At 39.1% G+C, this 24832-nt stretch overlaps 1 protein-coding gene across 1 annotated transcript in view; it reads left to right on the top strand.

Moving 5' to 3' along the window:
* The window catches only part of LOC124802918 (multidrug resistance-associated protein 1-like), a 370137-nt gene that overhangs the window by 327645 nt on the left and 17660 nt on the right, over nt 1-24832 (top strand). Inside the window, 3 exon segments of the mRNA XM_047263989.1 lie at nt 63-153; nt 8190-8298; nt 14143-14269. Of these exon segments, the coding sequence (XP_047119945.1) occupies nt 63-153; nt 8190-8298; nt 14143-14269 (327 nt within the window).

The raw sequence follows: 24832 nt of genomic DNA, 5'->3' as shown, positions 1-24832 counted from the left end.
TGATTCGTAAATATTGGTTACTGATTTCAGAACAAGATTTTATTTATTTTTTTTTTTTTCAGCGTTTTTATGTAGCAACATCCAGACAGCTCAAACGTCTTGAATCAATTTCCAGATCACCAATATATTCTCATTTTGGGGAAACAGTGACAGGTATGTTATGTCATAGGTATGATATGCTCTTCTCATTCCTTCTGTGTCTTCAGCACCTCTGCTACAAATTTCATGAGATCTGCTATGTCTCAGCAACCCAAATGTTAATCTAGGTTGCCTCTGCGAATCTCTCCATCCTATGAAATGCACCAACTGTTATCATTATCTCATTTACAATAGCTTTCATTTCTCCCTTGCATAAAGTTTATCCCTTACAGCATTGCCAAATACATGCTCAGCAATTCATCTCCCAGCACGTGAAAGTCAATATCAAAGATCTATTATCTGTTTGCTTCTGTTTTGGGATCGTTGCCGACGTTTGTTTAATGATTCTTCTGACAGTTCACCAGCATAAGTGGCTGGCATTGTCAAACATTCACCCTCTGTGACAGATGTGAACCTTTAAACAATGCCAGCCACTTGCACTGGTGAAATGTCAGAAAAATCATTAAACAGACACTGGCTGAAGATCTCGAGACAACAGTCAAAATGCAATACATCAGCAAGTGGCTCTGAAAGCCTCAATAATTTTGTGCAGTGTCAAAGCTTTAGACAAGAACATCTTTCAAAACCTGGTCCATAATTAGATTTCCTGTGTCATACTCTTCCATGTTCCTAATAGTCTAACCATATTTACCAAACGACCACAGTGGAACACCATTCTTAATAAAGTATAACCCTGGATGATAAAATATGTATGTAATCTTTTTGTGTGTGTGTGTGTGTGTGTGTGTGTGTGTGTGTGTGTGTGTGTGTGTGTGTGTGTGTGGTTTTCACATGGTGTGCATGGTGATCATATGAATGTACTATTAAAAGACAATTTCTCTGCCTATACGGTCCCAGGGAAAATTTGTATCAAACACACAATGAGGCTACCTGAAAATGCCATCACTCACAGTATCTAAAGCATCATAAACAATCACCAGCAGTAGTCTGTGACATCACTCATTCTTCTCCTGTAATTTTCCATATCCAAGCCATATTCACATATTCTGACAGATTGTGCAATCTCTTTAGTGTTCCATATCTTTCCGTACAGTCTTGGGCTGAACAGGTTCTGAATCACTGCTTGAATTCTCACCAAGTACTTTGTAGACTCAGCAGTTTTCAAGTATCTGTGAAACTGTTAATTTTGTCCTCCTAGAGTTGTCTGTTCTAGTGAGTAAAATATCTCAAGGACCCCCCCCTCCCCCCCATAACTCTCACGATCATGTAGAAGTCCCTAGTTATGTAACCCAGAAAGTGGCTGTCTGCCAAATTTGGACTCTTTCTGTTTTCTGTTTTTTTGTAGTATTTTTTTCTGATGTTACAGAAATCAAATTAAACATTGTTGCATGTGGGGATCTCTAAATTTCATTTGCATAATGCTATTCATTCTAGCTGCTTTTTATGCTTTTTCAGAAATCTTAATTTACTGTTGTCACACAGTCACTTCTGAAATAATCTGCGACAGCAGTTGATATTATACATTTTGTTCTGTTCCTGCCCAAGGCATTCACTATATTGCCTATATCTTATCTCTATGGACCTGGCATTGTCTTCAAATTTAGAGCCATTCTCTATAACCTGTGGATAGTCGGTCAATAATGCAAGAAGATACATCTCAACAAGCTGAAGAAATGCATGCCCCACCAGTACTTAAACTAGTCTTCATTGTGTACTGAAATGAAAAATCCTACTTCTCCCAAAGTTGCAATTGATCACCCACCAAACTTTTAATGTATTCTATCCCTCAGGGAGATCTGTATTTGTTTACTGGGTACCGTACGGGCTCAGTGAACTCGTTTTTCCTCTGCAGGGCACTGTTGAGTGCTGCCTGTCATGGGGATCGTGGCTTCACTGCCTGAATTATGAGAATGGTACAAATCCCTATAGGAAAATCTTCAGTTTCAAGGTGTGCCGCACACTGATGACCTGCATGGTTGTTGTGGAGCAGTCATTAGTGGGCAACTGCTGGGCAACCTGCCATTCAGTTGTGTATAAGGCTTGTCCAGGCAAGCAGGTCCCTGTCTGGCTGCTCATGGGACTTACACAAAGCCTAAATCTCTTTCTCCCACTCTCAGCAGTTTGGGTAGTTCGTTGGGCAATATTAACACCCAAACATGAAAGAGATATTGGGTGGTTTGTCCACCTAAGGTGTCTGTGCCTTTGAATGCATCCTGTCTTAGTAACAGACCACATCCTGCAGTCAGTAATGTATTTAACATTACAAAGCATGTAAAAGGTTCATTTGAAAATTTGTCACCTCTCTACGTCAATAAAACTCGAAGAGAGACTTGCAGGGCACATTAAATCCATCAGGAGAGTTCTTAATGACACACTCCTGGTAGAGAGACTGCAGACTAACCAGGGTAAAAAAGTTATTGAATACTAAATTATGTGGAGAATATGCTATAAAATTGAGCTCCACGCTGGTTTAAATTGTTGAACAGCAGCTTTAATGGACCAGGACATCATATGTAGTGCAAAATGTTACGAAAAGGGTTGATGTTGATGTCCAGAAATAGGCATCCTTTATTCTGACATTCAGTTTACCAGTTTCCTGAATATGTTGCAGCTGGCTTTCTCCCATTTAGAGTTAGGTCTTGTGTACCTAACACAATGTGCTTCTTTCAGTATGTACACTTTGCTCATACTATCACGGGATGCAATGGGCAGGCTACATGTGGATGATTCTGTTCTATTGCCCACTGTTGGGCATTCAGTGTATGCCCCACTCAAGTGTGTCAATTGTTACCAAGCCCATCCAGTTCATAGCAAAGATAGTGCTGCCTTCACCGAAGCGAAGAAAATCCAGGAGATTTGAGTGATACAATGACTCTCGTACAATGCAGAAGAGATATTTCAAGCCTCTCAGCTGCCCTCTTTCATGCAGTTGTTTGTGTCACTGTTGAAGCAGCCTGTGCAGAAAACTAGTGTTGGCACCTCTACCTGCACCTGTTGATGCAGCTGTAAACCTGTATTGCTAACCCAACTACCCACCACAGTGTTAGTGTTGGCTGTTAGGACTATTGATATTTTTAAAAAATATCAGGAAACTGATGTATCAGTATTAAAAACAATCATTGGCCCTCAATATATTGAAAAAAGTACTAATATATTGATAGAAACAGTACAACAAATATCGGCTGCACATTGTAAAGACAACGCAAGTTTTATTGCTGTATATTTAAGTACTGATTTATTATTAGATGTTCTGTACATCAACAAGCTAGCAGCTTGCCTATCCCCCTTAGAGCAAGAATCAAAAGGAAAAAGATACACATCCCACTTGCCGATAACCACTTTGGTAGCAATGGTAACTGTATGTAAGTGGCATAATAAAAAATGTCAGTCATTCGGTTTCGTCACACATCAGATTTGACCCAGAACACTTCATGTCAACTTCTGTTTTTTCATTTCCACCACTGCCAGTGACATAGCAGTTGGAGATTGCAGTATCTGTTGGTAGCCCCAAGAGCCAATTACATCAGCATTTTCCCTTGGCTTTCATACTGCAGTGGAACATCAGCAGATTCAGGACACCATGTGAAGGAACTCGAGGTACAGTAATGTGTTTCTGTTTCCAAGAGAGACATTTTAAGTTCTCTGACACTTCTGAGTTACGTGGCTACATTCCCCAGGACGACGACCACATCATGGGGAGAAAACTATAGGAGTAGTGGCTTTTTTTCATCAACAGTGCCTACCAGTCCTAGCTTCTTTCCCTAACTACCAGCCTGCAAGCAGTCACTGTACCACTATGTGTGCGCCATCAGTTGACGATATCTTCACTTAACCGGCCCCCACATGAGGTGCTAGACGAAGTGTCTGTGAGCACCTTACTCATCTCCCCCATCCCTTCATCCTTTGCTTTGAGGCTCTGCAGCCACCTACCCCAGGGGTAGAGCAGTTGAGAGCCTTCTCTTGTCCTCCATGCATGTTTGTTGAACATGGGGCAGAACTTGTATTTCAGCACTGCTGTAGGGTCGTTCACTGTAATCGATCTCTCTGCTCTCCAGTCCTTGCACTCACAACTCAGAGGGAAGTGGTTGATGACTTGTCTTTAAGTGACCACGTGCCTGTCTGGAATCACCTGGCAGACAGAATGATGTCCAAAAGAATTCTGCCACAATGGATGCTTCATGGTGTAGACTGGACAAATTACAGCCATCTTACAGTGACGACATCCAGCAATGGGTGAATTGTATTACCCAAATGATCCACCATGCTGCTGAAGCATCCATTCCGCAGGCTTCAGGCCACCTGAAAAAGGCAGCTTATCACATAGAGGAGTGATTAATGTCATACTACAAAGGTACAGGTGGGCAGCTTTGCATAGGTTCAAGTGTTGGCCAACTGAGTTAACCTAGCAACCTTTTGGGTTGCAGGGATAAAATGTTAGTGAATTATGAGGGAGAGTTGGCAGAAATTTTGGCAACAGTGTCTGATCACCATAAATCTTTCTACTAAAAGTACAGTTGTCTGAGAAGCCAGCAAGAGGATTTCTGGGAGAGGTGGGAGGTGCCTGGTGGCAGCTGTAATATGGAATGGAAGACTCCAGACCACCCCACAAGAATTGCTCAGACTATGGTGGCCTGTTTCGCCACAGGTACCGCCACTGCCATTGAGGGTTTAGGTTTCCAGTGCTACAGGGTGGCTGTTGAGAGGGGCATTCAGATTTCAGTTCCATCACTGATGAATATTAAAACAGTCCTTTCTCCATGTGAGAGCTGGATTCTACCTTAGGTGCAGCTCATGTTAACCTGAATTGTGCGCCAGGTCACTTTTCTTACACGTGGTGACAGGGAATTTTAGCTCCACTTTCAAAGCTTGGGAGGGACTGATGTAACCACCTTAGCCTCTTTAAGTGTGGTTACAGGAGGTTTCACTCCACGTTTGATAACCTGGTCCTCTTTGAAGCAGCTATACAACAGGCTTTCCTGCACTGACATCACCATCTAGGCAGACTTTGACACCGAGAAGGCCTACAATACTACTTGGTGGCATATTACCACTGGAAAGCTACCTGAACGCAGTTTTCGAGTATGTCTTCCCATGTTTTAAATCCTACTGCTTTTGCCATAGCTATTAATATTATCATGTCCAAAGTTAAATGTCCTGTCCAGTGTTCGTTGTGTGTTGACAGCTTCTGTCTTTTGTTCTTCTTAGGGCCTTTTTTTAACAGTTCCCATTCAATTTTAAACTTTCCTAATTTGCAAACAAGGGATAGTATTTTTAATTTTAAGGATGCGGTGTGGTTTCTGGGCCTCACATTTGTCTTGAATCGTAAGTGGTTGCTGCACCTTGGGGACCTAAAAGACTTGCCATGGAAGCACTCAGCATTTTAAAATATCGTAGCCACAATCCATGGGGACCAGACTGAACTTGTCTACTCTGGTTTTACAGGTCTTATGAGATCTACAATCATTGCAGCATGTGTAATCAACAGAGACATTGGTCCAGCTCATGTAGAACCAACTGTACTTTCTACAGTGGCAGGACAAGGAAGCTTCATTTTGCTGGGTACCAAGGCATGTGGGGATGTGAAGGGACAGACAGACAGACAGACAGACAGACAGAGCTGCCAATGAAGCCTGCAGAAAATGTAACATTACAAAACGTGCTAGTCCTCTGCAGTCTGTCATTTTGTTGGTGCATCACAGATCCGTGCAGTTATGGGAGGAGGAATGGCTGCGAGTGACAGACAATAAGCTGGGTCTAGTGAAGCCAGCTGTCCAGCCATGGAGGCCCCCATGCTGGTTGCTCCTATATGAGGTGGCTCTGACCTGCCTCTGAATTGGGTACTTCCTCTAACATAACCCTTTTTATTCCAATGAGAGGACCCCCATCTATGATGCCTGTGGTGTGCTTTTCGGTGTACACCATGTTTTATGTGAGTGCATTTTATTGTGTGACAAGCTGGCAGAAGTGCTTTTAGAAGGGGCTGCTATCTTTTTTTATCTGATGATGCGAGGAGTGTGGTCAAGCTTTTAAAATTTTGTGATATGTCTGGACTCTGGCCTAAGGTTGGAGATTTTAGTGTCCTGCAGTGTGGCTGGCTCTTCCTCTTTTATTCCAGTGGGCAGTCATCTGCAAGTATCTGCTTTATTTTTTTAGCTTACATTTCCATGCACGCACTAAAGACTTTGCTGTCACATGCCCAAATATTATTATTATTATTATTATTATTATTATTATTATTATTATTATTATTATTATTATTTCTTTCTTGCCTCAGACGTTATGTCTGGTTAAAAATGGAAGGTGACGCGGACCTTGATCAAGCGTGACTTCCTTTTAACTGTACGGTATATGTTACATTGTATTTAAGAACTATCGGGTAATTGAACAAGTGTCAATAATTACAGATTTCTGTAGTTGTATATACAAGTTTGGATGTAGCTGTATTGCATTGATGTACTGGTGGATATTGTGTGATATGACTCCTGTAGTTGATAGTATAATTGGTATAATGTCAACTTTATCCTGATGCCACATGTCCTTGACTTCCTCAGCCAGTTGGATGTATTTTTCGATTTTTTTCTCCTGTTTTCTTTTTTATATTTGTTGTATTTGGTATGGATATTTCGATTAGTTGTGTTAATTTCTTCTTTTTATTGGTGAGTATGATGTCAGGTTTGTTATGTGGTGTTGTTTTATCTGTTATAATGGTTCTGTTCCAGTATAATTTGTATTCATCACTCTCCAGTACATTTTGTGGTGCATACTTGTATGTGGGAACATGTTGTTTTATAAGTTTATGTTGTAAGGCAAGCTGTTGATGTATTATTTTTGCTACATTGTTATGTCTTCTGGGGTATTCTGTATTTGCTAGTATTGTACATCCACTTGTGATGTGATCTACTTTTTCTATTTGTTGTTTGCAAAGTCTGCATATATCTGTTGTGGTATTGGGATCCTTAATAATATGCTTGCTGTAATATCTGGTGTTTATTGTTTGATCCTGTATTGCAATCATGAATCCTTCCATCTCACTGTATATATTGCCTTTTCTTAGCCATGTGTTGGATGCGTTTTGATCGCTGTGTGGCTGTGTTAGATGATATGGGTGCTTACCATGTAGTGTTTTCTTTTTCCAATTTACTTTCTTCGTATCTGTTGATGTTATGTGATCTAAAAGATTGTAGAAGTGTTTATGAAATTGCAGTGGTGTAGCCGATGTATTTATATGAGTGATTGCTTTGTGTATTTTGCTAGTTTCTGCTCGTTCTATAAAGAATTTTCTTAAATTGTCTACCTGTCCATAATGTAGGTTTTTTATGTCGATAAATCCCCTTCCTCCTTCCTTTCTGCTTAATGTGAATCTTTCAGTTGCTGAATGTATGTGATGTATTCTATATTTGTGGCATTGTGATCATGTAAGTGTATTGAGTGCTGCTAGGTATGTGTTACTCCATTTCACTACTCCAAATGAGTAGGTCATTATTGGTATAGCAAAAGTATTTATAGCTTTTGTCTTGTTTCTTGCTGTCAATTCTGTTTTCAGTATTTTTGTTAGTCTTTGTCTATATTTTTCTTTTAGTTCTTCTTTAATATTTGTATTATCTATTCCTATTTTTTGTCTGTATCCTAGATATTATTATTATTATTATTATTATTATTATTATTATTAAGTTTTCTAATCTGACCTTGAGTACTCTTGTTTGCATCCACTTATCAAATTGATCATTTCACTGTGAAAGGTGTATTCATTCATCCAGCACACAACATTTCTGCATAGGCTTTCATTCAGCACATGTTATTCCTCTTCTGTCACTCTTATATTTTATCCCATCAGATGCAGGTCATCCAGAGTGGAGCCACATTGTCTCTAATCTTAGCTGTAAGTAATGTGTGACATTTAATTTTTATTTGGGATATGACCTTATCCCATAGATTTTTTGACCTCAGTCCTAGCTGGCACCTTCCTTACACTTATCTCCACCGTTATTCTCATACAAGTTACATTCAGTCCCCTCTCCAAAATTGTTATGCATGAGTTTTTATGTAATAGATTCTATATGTAATTCCATGTTCATCTTATATTAATGTAGGTGCTTCAACCATCCGAGCATATGGTGTGCAGCAGCGGTTCATCCGAGAAAATGAGAATAAGGTGGATGTGAATCAAGTGTGTTATTATCCTAGCATTATTGCAAACAGGTATGATTAAACCAATATTTTGTAAATATTGAAATTATACAGGTCCATTAAATAATCACACCTTTATTCCTGTTTTGATATATTTATTACATCCTGGGACAGTTTCCATTAATTTTGTTATCTGTTTAAGTAATTATATAGTATTCATTCTAAATACACAAGGCTCTTAAAGTACCCTTTCTCCTCAAAAATCTTGTGAAGAAAGCATGTTCCATGCCTTAAGGTAGATTCACAAATACAACTTGTGATTGTAGATCTCTAGATAATATGTGCCATTTGTTCCATTTTCATGTTCCCTCATTCATTCAATCTTCTTATACAAATGCATTGACCTCTAACTTTTGATCTAAGAAGTACTTAAACAGTTAAAACTTGTTTATTAATCAATAGAAAATCGAGGATGGAATAATGACAGTATTATGAAAACGATAGATTTCTACTCACCATGTAGAGGAAATGCTGAGTCACAGACAGGCACAACAAAGGACTGCTATAAATGCGAGCTGCTTCTAACACAAAAAACACACATTCATGCAAGCACAAATCGCACACATGTGACTGCTGTCACTGACCACCTGACAGACTTTCCAAATATGTATTGTAAACATAAAAAGAGGTTTTGAAGCAAATGGGTAATGTTCACAACAATTATGCAAGATGCTATGGCTAAAACCTAAGTTGAACTTGTCCTCTCTCGCTCATTCCAGCAAGTTGTTTAATCAAACTATTTCTGGTTTTCAATCTTTGTTTTGTGGATTCAAGGTGTTTTTTAAAGGCAAGTAAGTGATCTAGGTACAAGCAAAGGTCTTTTGGGAACAGACTGTGTTTTTTCTTTGTATCACAAAAACAATGTGTTGAGTTCCCTACTTGCTGTGCAGTTGCTCAGATGGAAACAACATACTGAAGTTTTCTGCAGGTTTGGGCTTAACCTCCACTGCTTGTGATAGTTACTTAGGGTAACTAGATAATTACTACATATTCACTCACCTTGCTCATACTCCTTAAATTATATTGCTATCACCATATGGCAAACAACAGAATTTTTCAGAGTTCGTGTCTGGAACATCACTTGTATATAGGTTGAAGAGAACTAAGGCTAGTACTGATCCCTGTGGTAATCTGATCTTGATGGTGAAGAATTTACTAGTGACATCTTTGACTGTGACTTTAAAGTAGCAATTTTTCAGAACACACTCCAATAAATTTGTCATTTTGAGACTTGTAATAGTTTCCTTCAGTTTGAGAATCGGACTGTCAAGTCAGACAGTGTCATAGGTTGCTGTTAAATCTATAATTGCCACAGAAGTATTCAGTCATTTCTGAAAACCAGCTTCAGTATATGAGGTAAGGGCCAGAACTTCCACCCTCATGAATATGTCATTACTTTCTGTTGTAGATACGCATTTCTAGTAGCTTATAGCACAAACGTATCAGTGGCCTGTGGGTTTTTGTGTGACCCAACAAAACAGTCAGAATTTTTGTGTAACTTTCCTGAAATGCGAAGTTAACCAAACATGCAATTATTTTAAAAGGTGTGCCCTCTGCTTCCACAAAGTGGCCCCCAAGCCACAACTATTGCCCAACCTTGCTTTAGAGCAATAACTGACTGGGTCAGTTTGTTTTTTTCTGTGTTTTAAACTGGCAAGTGTTTCAGATATCTTAAACTGGGTAGAAACTTGGCCAGTGTTCAAAATATTTATGTAGAATTGTTGTAAATAGTCTGTAGCATGTGGCCCCAGGTGTTTAATGAACACTCTGAATAGCCTCTCAAATCCAGCAGTGTTTCTGACTTTAAGCATTTTTGTGGTCTTTCCAAGTTCGTATCTGTGAATGGAATAGATAAGACTTTAATCTTCTTTGGTTTCAGTATTCAATTCACTTACTTACTTCTTCAACTTGTCTTTCAACTTGTGTTCGAGGGGAACTTACACTGCTTGTTCTTTTATATGTAGGGCCATCCGAGGTGCGGACTTTAGAGTTTCCTCATTGTAAACTGAGAGTACAGCTCCCAGTGCATGTACAACAGATCATGCCTCCTGATTGCTATGGGTGAAGTTTAGGTTTTCTGTTAGTACTTTGCCATCTTTCTTTGTGTTCATTATTAATTGAAAGCTGTATTTCTTCTTCCAGCTTATGGTCACCCACCTTACAGTATTTCTTCTGTAGTGCTCTTTGGCCAAATAATATATTTATTCCTGAACTCCCAAGGTATGTTGGGTTTTTCCGCTGTGATCAGTATTCCAGTGGGCTGAGAGTAAATTTTTGCCAGGGACAGTTCATTCGTACCCATTTGTCTGCTTTCCTTATACTCCACCTTGGCTGCTGAATAGATATTATTGGAGGAAGTTGTAATTCTGTGAATAGGGAGGAGGTGATAGGCCAGAGGAGGCTTAAAGTGTTGGGCTGACGGTGTGGGGATAGTTGGTTGAGACCAGGATAGTTTAGGGAGTGGAGACGATGATGTAAGGATATGCTGTTCGGAAAATTTGGCAGTGGAGGAGACCGACACCCCTCACACACACACACACACACACACACACACACACACACACACACACACACACACACACACACACACACACACACTCTGCACGTGGCAGTCTTCATAACTCCCTCTAGTCTCTGCATGTTCCTCCAGACAACACTGTTCTCTCCATCCACCTGTACCATGATATCCCTGTCCCCTCCAGACAACACTGTTCTCTCCATCCACCTGTACCATGATATTTCTGTCCCCTCCAGACAGCTGCTTTTGTTCAGCGAGCTGCCGGAGACACTGGTCATGTATCCGTAACGTGAGCTAGCTTGTGTGGTGTGGTGTGTGTGTGTGTGTTCCTTCAGTAGAAGGCTTTGATTGAAAGCTAATCTATAATGATCTCTTCGTTGTGCCAGTCTGCAACTCAATATGTCATCTTTACAGTGAGTAGTAATGTATCCTTTTCTTTTTATTGCAGATAACCCATTTGTTCCTTCTTTGTGGAAGTTTCCAAACTGTTGAGTTGTTAAGGAACTCTGTGATACACTATTCCAAAAGTTGCACTGTAGAGAACCCCTTGGTGTTTGAGTAAAGAGGCAGATGTGCTTATGACTCATTCAATGTTGTTTGTAATTTATTTTAATCAAACAGCTATCTGACACCGCTCAGCAAGAGAAGGCTGATTAGTATTGTACTGTCTGACTTTAGTTGATCATTCAGGCAAATTGGAGCTCTAAAAGAATTGCTGTCAATTAGTAGTCATCCTGCAAAAGTAAGCATTGTGTCGAAATGACTTTTTCTGAACGTATGGACAGTGAGCATTACTACTTAAATTTTCAGTACAATTTTCTATGCTCATGAAGCATTCCGAAATCTTCAGCTCAGTTTTGAAGGGAATATGCTTGTAATGGAATAGTAACTATTGTTACGCAGACAGGTCAAGTTACTGTGAAGACAATTTCTCGGCTTCACGATTACAAAGGGTGATATATTGTGGAATTCTGATAGAACATAGACGGTCAGGAAGTGAGCTCCTGGAGACTATAAACTGCTAGCTGCAGTTGTTTGAGTGACCATGAAAAGGACATAAAGCAGAGGAGATGTGTGGTTAAAATTGCTGTGCGGAATGAAATATATGAAATGGAGTGCTCCATGTGAACCCTAAATACATGATACAGATTTATGATTAAAGGTATTACAAAAGTTGTGCTGCCATTTATCAGGTTCCAGGTATATACCACCAAAGAAATGATGGTTGGGAGAGAAGGATGAGACTTCAGTTCATCCATTAATGATATGTAAAACTTGGGGTATGCTTTGTGGGAGGTATGAGACACCAACTAGTCATAATAAAATTCTGTACATCATGTTCCAGCTCCTCGTAAAGCAAAATTAAAAAATCATATTGACTTTTTAAAATTTAGTGTTGTATAAAAATCCTTACTGGAATGGAGATTTAATTTTAATACACCTCTCAAAAACTGAAGAGTGTATCTGCCCAAAAATTCATACTTTTGCCATCAGTTAATGCTGAAAACTCGTGAGGAGTCATAGCTTTATCTTGTCCCTAGTTATTTTTTCAGTAGATTTCCAGCATTGGTTATCTTGCTAAAATACCATGATAAAAGTTCTCACAGGTGCGGTAATATCATGGTCAACTAATATATTGTTTCTGTTCCACACAGGATGTTCCAGCATTATGTTTTTATTTATATTATTGTATTTTATCAGTGTAATCACATGTAACATTTTTGCAACTTTCAGTTGAAAATTATGCCCAAAAATAAGGTAACAGTTGTGAATGCCCACTGTAACCCATTATACAGATTTTTTATTTATTTTACAACAATCATTCAATAAATAATGCCCTCTCTCTCTCTCTCTCTCTCTCTCTCTCTCTCTCTCTCTCTCTCTCTCTCTCTCTCTCTCATAAATAGGAAAGTGCACGTTTTAGGTGGTTCATGTTTTCTGTGTATGTGTGTGAACTTTCAAACTGTTGTCTGCACAAGACACTAATTACCAGGTGTGCTTTGAATTCTTCAGTGTGGGAAAAGAAACTGTAATGACCATCCATAAACATTTTTGTGCAGTGTATGGTAATGATGCTGTATGGTTTAGCAATTGATAATCTTCCAGAAAAACCAAAACAGAGCTCCATGAGTGGTCCCATTTGAGGTGTCCTGTTACAGCCACTGCTCCCAACAGAATGAACTGTGTGGGTGCCATTATTGGTACAGACCATAGCATCCCAACTCGAAAATTGGCTCTACAGCTATCAGTGAGCTTTGGAAATGCATATGCAGTGGTTCAGATTCTTGTATATTCGAAGGTGTGAGCAAGGCTGGTTCCATGAATGCTCACAACAGACCACAAGATTAAAAAAAAATGTAATTTTATCTGAAATATTAAAGCAATTTGGGGCCATTGGAGAGGCCTTATGGCAAGTGGTTGGAAAGTGGTTACGTCGCTTTGAACCAAAAGCATAAATTCAGCCACCGGAGTGGCATCATCTGCAATCACCAAGAAAGAAGACATTTAAGAAGTTTCCCTCTGCTGGCAAAGTCATGATGACAGTCTTCTGGGTCATGGATGTGTTGCCAAAAGGTAACCATTAATTCAGAGGGTTAAGTGAACTGAGGAACAGTTTCTGTTGTGTTCAGTCTGACAAGAATAAATAAAGAAATCATGCTAATACATAATACACACCCAAACACAAGTCTCAGAACCCAGGAACATGTCATCAAATTGAGTTGGACATCATTGCCTCTTCCCCTCGTAGCCCAGACCTGACACACACACACACACACACACACACACACACACACACACACACACACACACACTTAATTCCATCTGTTTATGTAATTTAAAGGTGGGAAAATATAGAGTACACTTCAAACATGATAATTAAGTCACAATTTAAAAAAAAAAAACTATTGTGAGTATAGAACAATAGCTTTCACATCATGAAGACCAAGTAAGAAGATAGTACACATAAAAATTGTGTTGTTTCATACAGTCACCATATTGTAACTCTTCATAAAACAAAAATATTTTGAGAAAAAAAATTGTGGGGCATTTATTTATTGAAGGATTCTTTTATATTTGAGCATCTGAGGAGGAAGTTATACTCTCAGGCACATAAGTGTTCATTATGTTTTACATAGATACAATTACAGTTTTGACCAGTACACTTCATTGTAGAGTGTAGTATATCCTTGTTCAGGAAAGTGGAAAATTTAGTAGCATAGAAATCTTTCTTTTTCTTGTCCATGAATGAAATGATATTATCATTATTTGATTGTTCTCTTACTTTTCTGCCTATGTGCTTATTTTAATTAAGTAAAACATTTTGTGTGCTGTTTCAGGTGGCTTGCTGTCAGATTAGAGATGATTGGCAATTTAATAATACTATTTTCATCACTGTTTGCGGTCTTGGGTCGTGATTCCATAAATGCTGGAATAGTGGGACTGTCTGTCAGCTATGCACTCCAGGTATGCACCTAGCACTATTTTAGGAAATTAACTCTATTCTTTTGTTTACTGATAAAACTAACTTCTGGTGAAATTTTTTTAACACCATATGAAAGTGATGTTGTTTGAGCTGCCTCATATGCATGTAATGCAAGGAAAGAAAAAGGAACACAACAATCAGAAAGGATTATCGGCACATGTAAGAAAGCTGTAATCTCTAGATGGAAACAAGTGGGAAGTGGGATTGTACCTAACTAAATAATAAGCCTTTGATAAAATACAGGATGTATAAAAAATTTTAGGGATTTATTTTAACATTATTACAAAAAGTTCATATGAACATGGGTCCAAAAAATCCTTTGTTAGGGAGGTATGAAAGGAATTCCGCGTAGTGACTCCTGGGTGTGTAGTTTACATCAAATGTGCATTTTTACTCACCTTGGTGTATGCAGTTGATCATGGCATTTGTTTTGTTTGGTTATTCTTTGGTCACCAGTAACTTGATAACCAGTTTCCGAACACTTTAATTGGACTAAGGAGATACACCGTGTGGCCTGCACGACCAACAGATTTGAATCTTATGTTTTTCTACATTCGGGACTCTAAAGTCCTTGGTCTGTTAAACTCCCATAACCAGAGTCGATGTTGTGACGAAGAATGTTCCAAAATGAATTTGACCAAATACACAGTACACAGATAGTTTTGCGCAGAGTGCGGAACATGGTCTCAGGAGAGTCATGGAAGCAGATGGTGATCACTTCAGGCAATTTCTGTAAATGCAGATGTGTTTCATTAATGCGTCTTTCTTGCTCCATGAATAATAAAGCTTTTCATAACTCCCTAATAAAGGATTCTGAGACCTGTGTGCATGAGAATTTTCCTTCGTCCATGTGAACTTTTGGTAATGTTTTGATGTCAAGAATAAATCCCTCAAGTTTGACACATTTTCTGTATACGCTGCCAAAAAAACCTCAGAGCAAGCATTTTGTCACAAGGTATACTCAAGACAATGGAGAAGAAATTTTTCAAAATCTAGGGGTTGAACTGTTTTTCCATACATGCATTCTTGACATGAAGGGGAGCAATACATTCTAACAAGTATGTGTGCTGAAAACTAACACACAAAATGCCAAAAAACCAGTAGTTCACTTCTCAGTATTACCTTCAACAGTCCAGCACCTCTCAAGAGTACTGTACACAAGTGAATTAACAATTGCTAACTGTCGAGTGGCACAAAAGATTGATCTACGGAGTCAAAGCAACTTGCGGAATTCTCAATGAGCTGTTCAGGATCTGGGGACCCTAAGCTCCTCTCCTCCACTTTACATCAGCTGCTGTGAAAATCAAAGGAGAGAGAGAGGGGGGGGGGGGGAGAATTGAAGACTATTAAATGAATCTTACCATGGAACAAATGAATGTTTAAATCAGTGTACTCCTCAACATTTGCTACATGAATTCATTCACAAGTGAATCGTCCAATCAGACATGTCGAAACGTGCCCTGAAATTTTTTATACAGGAAGAATACACAATAGAAATAAATGACAGTCTGCTAAGATGGACTACTGGAAAAATTATTGCAGAATACTGCTTTGTACAGCCCTTCCCACTTAGCACACAAATAAATGAGTGAGCATAAGCAGTGGTGGCAAGAGTATAACAACACACAGTTGGTGAATCCCCTGGAATGTCAAGTACTTGCAGCATACCAAAAATATAACATAATATTAACTTGTTTGTAGCTATTGGTTAACATGAATACCTAAACTGTTGCAAATATAATCATTACAAAAGTGACTAACTGAGAACAAGACATGTGGCAACTCATGACATGAGTTTATAGACATCTTCTACACTTTTAAGCCAGATTTAAATTTGTTGAAATGCAGTAGTACATGCTCCTAGATCATTTTATAACAGTTTGTGCTAAGTTCTTATAATAATTTTCGAATTTTGTACAGTTTAGTCACAATGAAATAGTTACTTGTTTACAGTAGTCACAAAGATGCATAGTGTCTGTTTGGTGATGAAACAAATTTTGAATCAAATGCTGAAAACAACAATCTTGTATTTCTTGCAAAAATGTGTGTGTGTGTGTGTGTGTGTGTGTGGGGGGGGGGGGGGGGGGGGGAAGAGAGAGAGAGAGAGAGAGAGAGAGAGAGAGAGAGAGAGAGAGAGAGAGAGAGAGAGTGTCTAAATCTTCTAAATAGTTCCTTCATACATTTCTGAGTTAAAACCTATTTCTTTCTTTCTTGTGATTGTTCCTTCTATGTGTAAACTTCTCATTGAAATTTTATGAATGGAAACTGGTTTATGTGCACAGTGAAATTTAACTTCTTTTCCCTCCTTTGTTTAATCAAAAATTCACATTTTATCATCACTGATAACTACTGTAGTGGGAAGGTGGTGGGATTCCGGTCTTCTTTCCCAAATCACAGTGCCCTGACTTGTCAGTTATTTTCTGTTTCTTCCAATGTTGCCATATTTATCAAAACGTTAGCACCATGCGAATGACTGTTGAAGAAATTGACTAGAAAATCTCACAGTTGTAATTGTCAGGACAATTAGGTGATGTTGATTGCATACCATGTTCTTCATATTTCATTTTTTCCATGTTTTGAGAATATTAATTGGATTGCATAACGACAAAAATCTAGAAAACGCCCCCCCCCCCCCCCCCCCCCCCCCACACACACACACACACACACACACAAAATAATCAGGAATTTTATGTGGAAAACACAATGAATATTAATTCATTTTGATTATTTCCACTGTTACTGATTATTGATGCTGTAAAAGGAACTGCTATCTGTTGTTAGTTTACATGTACATTTATAACCACACTCTGCAAACTACTGTGAAGTGCATGGCTAAGGGTGTTTCCCATTGTATCACATATTGTGGTTTCTCCCCATTACATTATTATATGGAGCACAAATGCCTCCGTGAACTTAGAAATAAATGTAATTTAGTCTCTGTACTTCGTGTGGAACTGCATATTAAATGAATTCAAAATTTAAGAGAATTGCAGTTCTCAATAGTTGTGTTCAATAAACTACCAGTTAAGTGAACTTTGCTTTCCAAGTTACAGTCATGTTGTGTGGTATGTTACATAAACTCAGGCACCTCATCTAAAACTGTGTGCCAACCGTGCTGCACTTGAGCAGTCTGCTCCATCTCCATTGGGGGTAAATGTTTCTCAAGCTGACTGACATCCAATAAAACAGGCAGTTTCCATTATTGTTCTATGTTCTTGCAGACACTCTTAGTGTCACACACTTAGTGACACACCTTGACAGTGTGTTTGCTTGGGATAACCTTGCAATGTATATATTTAAAAAAAGCCAAGTTTTGACAGGTGAATTATGCTATTCCCTAATCAGTCCCAAAGACAAGGTATTAATGCAACATGGGCATAAAGTGGTACTACTTTAAATACCACCTGCACTTGTAAATACACTGCCTGACAAAAACAGTTCAGCACCTAGGAGGGGAGGAGGAAAGAAAATGCAAATTTGTGGATTGAGAGGGTGTGTGATATTCCAATAATTACAAAATGAAATCCAATTTACAAAGAACTTGGCAATATGAACCCACTTACCAGTATGGCATTGCACCCTTTCTGGCCTAGATGCATGCACTGATTTGGTTGGGAATGGCGTTATAAAGCCAATGTATCCTCCTGAGGCAAGCTGTCCTGCAATGGTTGTAATTGGTTCATGATATTCGGGGTATTGTCACTGGAATGGAGTTGATGCTAGAGCTGGCACCATCGGTGTTGGATCGGGGACAGATCTGGGGATTTTCCTGGCCATGGGAGTACCTTTACATCACACAGCCAGTTCGTAGAGACAATAGTATTGTTGGAAGGGGGCACCACAATACTGTTGTATGAAAGGTAACACATGAGGATCCACAATGTCCATGACATACTGTTAAGCCATCAGAGATACCTCGGTCAATACCAGCTGTGACCTGAAGTAATATCTAATGGCTTCCCACACAGTGGTGCCAGGAATAATGCTGCTGTGCCACTCCAAAAAATTAGAAGAATAGGGCCTCTCCTCAGTTGGCTGCTGTACTCTCCATTGATGGTCATTTGGCATAGTGCAGTTAATATGCTACCAGTCATCAGCAGTCCGCACTTCCCCAACATGGCACCACTCCAGAGACAGCTATTTGTGTTGTGGTAGTAATGGCTGTCTGCACATAGGGTGTTATGTCCTTAGTCCAGCTGCTGCTAGTATATGACAAGTGTTCTGGGATGAGACGGAATGCTGCAGAGAGTCAGTTGCTTGTTCTTAGATGGCAAGTGCTAATGTGAAGGGGTTATGATGGGCTCAGTGCACAAATGGCAATCCTCCCTTGTGGTAGTCAGATGTGACAGACCAGAACCTTGACAATGAGTATGTCTGTCCTCATGTTCCTATGCAGTCCAACATTGGATCACTGTCACATCAAAGTCCCCTACAAATTTGAATTTGCACAATTCGACCAACCCACCAAATGAAGACCCACAGAGAGACCCCTTTCAAATGTCTCAGCTGCTGGTAACACTTTCTCATGCGATTACAAGGTATCCCTGTGTCCTTCACAATAGTCATTAAACATCTGATGCAGTTCATGCCTCATACACTGAAGCATGACAGAAACTGGTATAGGCATGTGTATTCAGATGCAGAGATATGTAAACAGGCAGAATATGGCGCTGTGTTCGGCAATGCCTACGTAAGACAAGTGTCTGGTGCAGTAGTTAGTTTGGTTACTGCTGCTATGATAGCAGGTTATCAAGATTTAAGTGAGTTTGAACGTGGTGTTACAGTCTGCGCATGAGCGATGAGACACATCATCTCTGAGGTAGTGATGAAGTGGCGATTTTCCTATACGATCATTTCGCGAGTTTTCAGGCATCGTGGCGGTTGGAGGAAAATCTTGCAAGAATGGGACCAATGAGAACTGAAGAGAATTGTTTAATGTGGCAGAAGTGCAATCCTTTTGCAAATTGCTTCATATTTCAGAGCTGGGCCATAAAAAAGCATCAGTGTGTGAACCATTCAACAAAACATCATAAGTTATCAGAGCCAAAGCTACACTCGTTACGCTTGATGACTGGACAATGCAAAGCTTTGCACTGACCCTGGGCCTGTCAGCACTGAAATTGAAGTGTTGATGACTGGAAAATGTTGCGTGGTGGACGAGTGTCATTTCAAATTGTATTGAGTGGATGGACGTGTATGGGTATGGAGACAGCCCCATGAATCACTGGATCCTGCATGTCAACAGGGGACTGTTCAAGCCGGCGGAGGCTCTGTAATGGTGTGGGGCATGTGCAGTTGGAATGATATGGGACCCCTTACATGTCTAGATAAGATTCTGACAGGTGACATATACGTAAGCATTCTGTCCGATCACCTGCATCCATTGATGTCCCTTGTGCATTCTGACGGACTTGGGCAATTCCAGCAGGACAATGCGACACTCCCATACATCCAGAATTGCTACAGAGTGGCTCCAGGAACACTATTCTGAGTTTAAACATTTCTGCTGTCCACCAAACTCCCCAGACATGAACATTATTGAGCATATCTGGAATGCCTTACAACGGGCTGTTCAGAAGAGATCCCCACCCCCTCATACTCTTACGGATTTATGGACAGTCCTGCAGGATTCATGGTGTCTGTTCCCTCCAGCAGTACTTCAGACATTAATCTGGTCCATGCCACGTTGTGTTGTGGCACTTCTGCGTGCTCACGGCGGCCTACACGGGTATGAGGCAGGTGTACCAGCTTCTTTGGCTCTTTAGTGTACGTACCATACCAGGCCTGGTAACAACGCTAAACACCAACAGCACAATGCAACACACTCTGGTAGCTGTTTTCCTTGTCGTGCAGAGTTCCAACTCTCAATCATGCCTATGGTGTGTTCATGTTGGAAATTATATTGACATCCAATCATGTCTTCTGGGTACTTTGTTTGCCAAGGAACTCCCACTGATGCCAGTAAGGAATTTGAGAAACAAACACGATTGAAACGAAACACAGGAATGGAAAATAATCAGTACAATCAGTGACGGTTGATATTTTTCAAATAGGTCAGTTTTGGTCTGTATTTTTGAGTTTTAGTCTGTAAAGTCAGTATTTTATCATGCATTTTTTAAAATTATGTAATGTGAAAAAAATTTGAGGTTGGTAATGTAATGTGTTGTGTGTCACATGGATTGAAAAATTAGAAAATACTATTGAGAAGGCTCAGAGTTACTATTTCCATTGATTGTTTGATTGTTTGGGTTCTTTATTAATCTGTGAAACAATTTACTTCGAGCGGATTTTGTCATTAACAATGTGGACAAATTAACAGCTTGAAATTTTTTACGCACTAATCCACAAGTTTTTTTACACACACACACACACACACACACACACACACACACACACACACACAGTCTTCAATTCAGGAACCTGCTCCTATCCAGGTTCTCCATTACCATGTTAAACAGGTTTCTCATTTTATTAGTATATAGTTTGATGACATTGTACAATACATTCTGAGTTTTAACTTTATTTTAATGAGTAAATAAGTTTATGCACCAGGGCTGGGAATGTTATTCAGATGATGTGAAGTGATTGGAAACATGAAGACATTTGAAAAATCTTAAGATAAGTCTCAAATTTTCAATGTATTGGGCCATTGGAGCAGTAAAGAAAGATAGATGTTTCTACTTGAAAGCACATGCCACAATGTTTGGTGAGACTCCTTCTGCCCATCCTGGATGTAACAGCAGGGTTGCCACGGGTTCTGGAAATCAGGGAATTTCAAACATGTCAGTGAAATCAGGGAAACTTAACAAAAACAAAAAAAAAACACTGGAAAAATCTTGTTTTTTTGTCTTGGTAGAGGAAATGGTTTGTCTACTGAGGTGTCATGCATTGCCACTGGCTGGGTGCAGCTGAGTCCATGTGCTGGTTCCCTACTCTCTTATTACTACTGCTTCTCTCCTTCCTACCATTCCTCTCAGCTTGCAGTCAGTGCTACCACCGCTTCTTGCCACGAGCTTAGAAGCCACCGAGGAGAGGCAGGGAGTCATTAGTAGTAGTTTGTTCGGATCCGATTTCAGAGAATATAGACACAGTGGCCAGGGACGGTGGTTGTGTGTGGACGAGTTGTGACTGTGTGTGTGTGTGTGTGTGTGTGTGTGTGTTTGTTTGTTTTTATTTGTTGTAGTACATGTTGGCATTTCAAAAGTAGTTTATATGTGAGTGAGTATGGATGATAGGAAGAAGAAAATTGTCAGTTGCTGGGGGTTCGTCCACTATGTACTCGTATTTCTTGAAATAAAAATCGCAGATTACCTGTAAAATGATAGATATAAGACAGTGGGTAATAACGGACAATAAACAAACATAGAAGAACCAACATTTTATTGGTGGTCACCTAGTGTCGGTTTACACAGTTCTTCCCCACCTTATACACTTCTTTCAAGATGCCTACCTTTTTGGTGGGGTTGTTTGTAGAATCAGTGAAGGTATTTTAAGTCTGTCTTGTTATTCCAAGGAAATGCTTATTTTTGTTAGCAAATGTGTTTTCTTTTATTTAAATAAAATTACATCAGTGGCCTTCATGAAACATGCATTCCATTTAGCTTGCTTTCTCCATTAAAAACAGTCCATTACAAAAGATGTTGATGTTGTTATTACTTAAGATTTTTGCTCACATCAGGAAATGCTGTCTGCTTGCAATTTTTTTTAGATATTTCCTCATCTGCACTATTGTTTCTTGTACCATAGCTGCAAAGGGAGATTGCCAACTTACAACTTAACTTCACTTTGATATCTAAAAATTTGTCAGGGACAAATGCTAAAACTTGTCTGGAAATCAGGGAAATATCAGGAAATTTCACAAGGGGAAACTTGTTGCAACCCTGAACAGTGATGTTCTGATTTAACCTCCTGGACCTACACTATAAATTCGGCTTCATTCTGATGACAAGCTGCTTCTAGGGCACAGATAATCTTGTTCTTGAAAGTGGTTAGAAGGACCTTAGCTATTCAACCAGCTTATGAAAATATCAAGGGAGCATTTCTAGGGAATGTTTACTGGAAGTGTTCCTTCTGACTTCACCCTTTCAACAACAGAGGCAAGATATTTAGTGTGCGATGCTTTAGCTTCATATCATAAAAAAAGCATTTGGTGGAAGATGTTGGAGGAGCACATTTCTGTCTTTGTTTTTATGACTCTGCAAATGCAGTTGAAAGAGCTGCAAACTGTGTTAGTCAACCACAGTGTTATTGCACCTGAGAGTGAGAGTGCTTTGGTTGGCTTATCATGAGGCAGCACGTGTTCGAGGTTGGTAACATATGCACAACTGACCAGAAAGCATTGGCAGTGTGATGAGTTTTTCTCTGTCAACACCATACTTGTTTACTGAAATGTCACTACATGTTTCCAGTAATGGCAAAGTGCAGTAATATCATGCTTTAGTAGTGGTTAAATATTGCACTGATTCCAAACAAATGGTTGCTATGTGACCTTCACAGACATTCTTCATTAGCAAAGCCACAGCTGATGATATTCACTCTCATAATATATAATGTTATAATATGCCACTTTCTCGTTCAAAGCTGTTACTCCTGTAATTCTATGAGGAAAACAGTTGTATGATGTTGACACATGTAATATACACATAATCTATAATTCATTCGAAAAAGTGTGAAAATGTTGGACATGATCTTGGTTCTCAAATTTATTTATTTTTTGCACCAAATATATGTTTTGGAAGAGCTTTAAAATAAATGCAGTACGATATGGTACTTCCAGATTTTGGTTTATGAAACATGCCTTCTCTACGTGGCTGACATAAGAACTAGATGAAGAGAGGCTTTTAGAACAACAGTCAGATGTTCTCTTCTCTTTGTGCACTGGCACAGAAGCAAGCTGATGAGTTATTTGAAATACAATGATATTGTCAAAGTGTCAAAATACAAAACTGTGAAAGTGGGAATTGCTGCTTGAAAAAGGCAGATTTCAGGCAGGTGCAGTTTTTTGTTAAACTATGAATAACACACACACACACACACACACACACACACACACACACACACACACACACACACACACTTCTATGGATCTAAACACTTTTATGGATCCAAAAATGCAGTTTAAAGAAAAAAAATTGATTTTTTGAACCAAAAGATCATAAACCTCCCCTTAAAGAAGGTAATATTGAACAGGCATTGGACAAAGTGAAAGAAGAAGAAAAGGAGAAAAGACTAATTGTTGACAGATTAATGGGTGATGCAAACAAGTGCTTAAAAGAAAAACTAAATAAAAAGGATTTGGCAGAAATAAGTGTGACCCAAGCATTGTTGAAGAGTGACACTAAAGCTAGGAACAAGTGACAGAAAGCAGTTAACAAGCAAAAAAGCAGTGTTACAACATTTTCTTCTAAGGAGCAAAAACAAATTGAGACTTAATGACCTGATTTTGTAAATAAACCTACAGGATTTTCTACATTACATCGAAACCTGAAAAGTTATAAACATTTTGTTTGTATTACTCTGCAGTTAAGTTTTTTGTAGTTAGTTATATTTGTTCTGTATGACAGCATGTCAGTGTTACTGAAATGAAGTGCAAAAATTTGAGCCAGTATTTAGTCTGGTTTCCTCTGTGCAAATCAGTAGACAGTTTTTGCAAGCAAAAGTGGTCAGCAACTAACAAATTTTAGTCTCGTGTTGCTGTCCATTCCTACAAAGGTAATGGAATGTAAAACAGCATCTGGTAAGCTTTCTTTATCAAATGGATAAAATGTCTCCATCTGCACCCACACTCTGTTGTCCATGCCAATAATTCATGCATCGAAAGCAAAATCAGTGTTAAGAAAATAAAGCTCATGAACATCAGAGAAGGAAGATCCTATCAGACAGAGACTACTCCAAATTGGAGCTGGACACATGTACCAAGAAAACAGCAGGTCTTGGAATACTTGGAAGGATAATGAAATGGCTTTCATAAGTCAGTGGAATGTGAAAGGCTTTTAGGATTGCAGAATAAATGAAGCTCTGTGCACAGGGCAAACTCATTGTGTTTGTCTCCAGGATGTATATATTTGAAAAATACCAAGAAATCAATGCTGTGAGTGTCACAATATGAAATAAGCAATGATTTTGATGATGACATAGCCAAACGGGTGACTTTGGGAATACTAATGTGTAAAACTCCTGGCAAATGTGACTTACCATCACAGCAAACTCCAGAGCATCCAGGTGTACAGTATTCAGTTCGCAGAGTACCTGTGTACTGTTAAATGATGATGACAGTGATGATAAAGCCTGAAGCTTTGTGTACAATTAAAACAAATGTCATTTAGAATGCACTTGTATGTGTGTAGCTCATGTTTTATTGTTGGATGATGATGTGGACCCCACTCCCACCTTCAGACATCACTGAAACATTTTCTGTTATTTGCCTTGTAACAAATCAGCAACCGGTTTTCTGTCCATATGTTTGCTGAAGTTGGAACATTGCCAGAAGGAATGCACGGTCAATGCTACTTTCCTACTGCCAACACATTTCAGTAATACCATAG

This window comes from Schistocerca piceifrons, chromosome 6, assembly GCF_021461385.2.
Source record: "Schistocerca piceifrons isolate TAMUIC-IGC-003096 chromosome 6, iqSchPice1.1, whole genome shotgun sequence".
Taxonomy (NCBI): Eukaryota; Metazoa; Arthropoda; class Insecta; order Orthoptera; family Acrididae; genus Schistocerca; species Schistocerca piceifrons.
The sequence above is the reverse complement of the archived record's forward strand: the minus strand, read 5'-3'. Positions and strand labels throughout refer to the sequence as shown.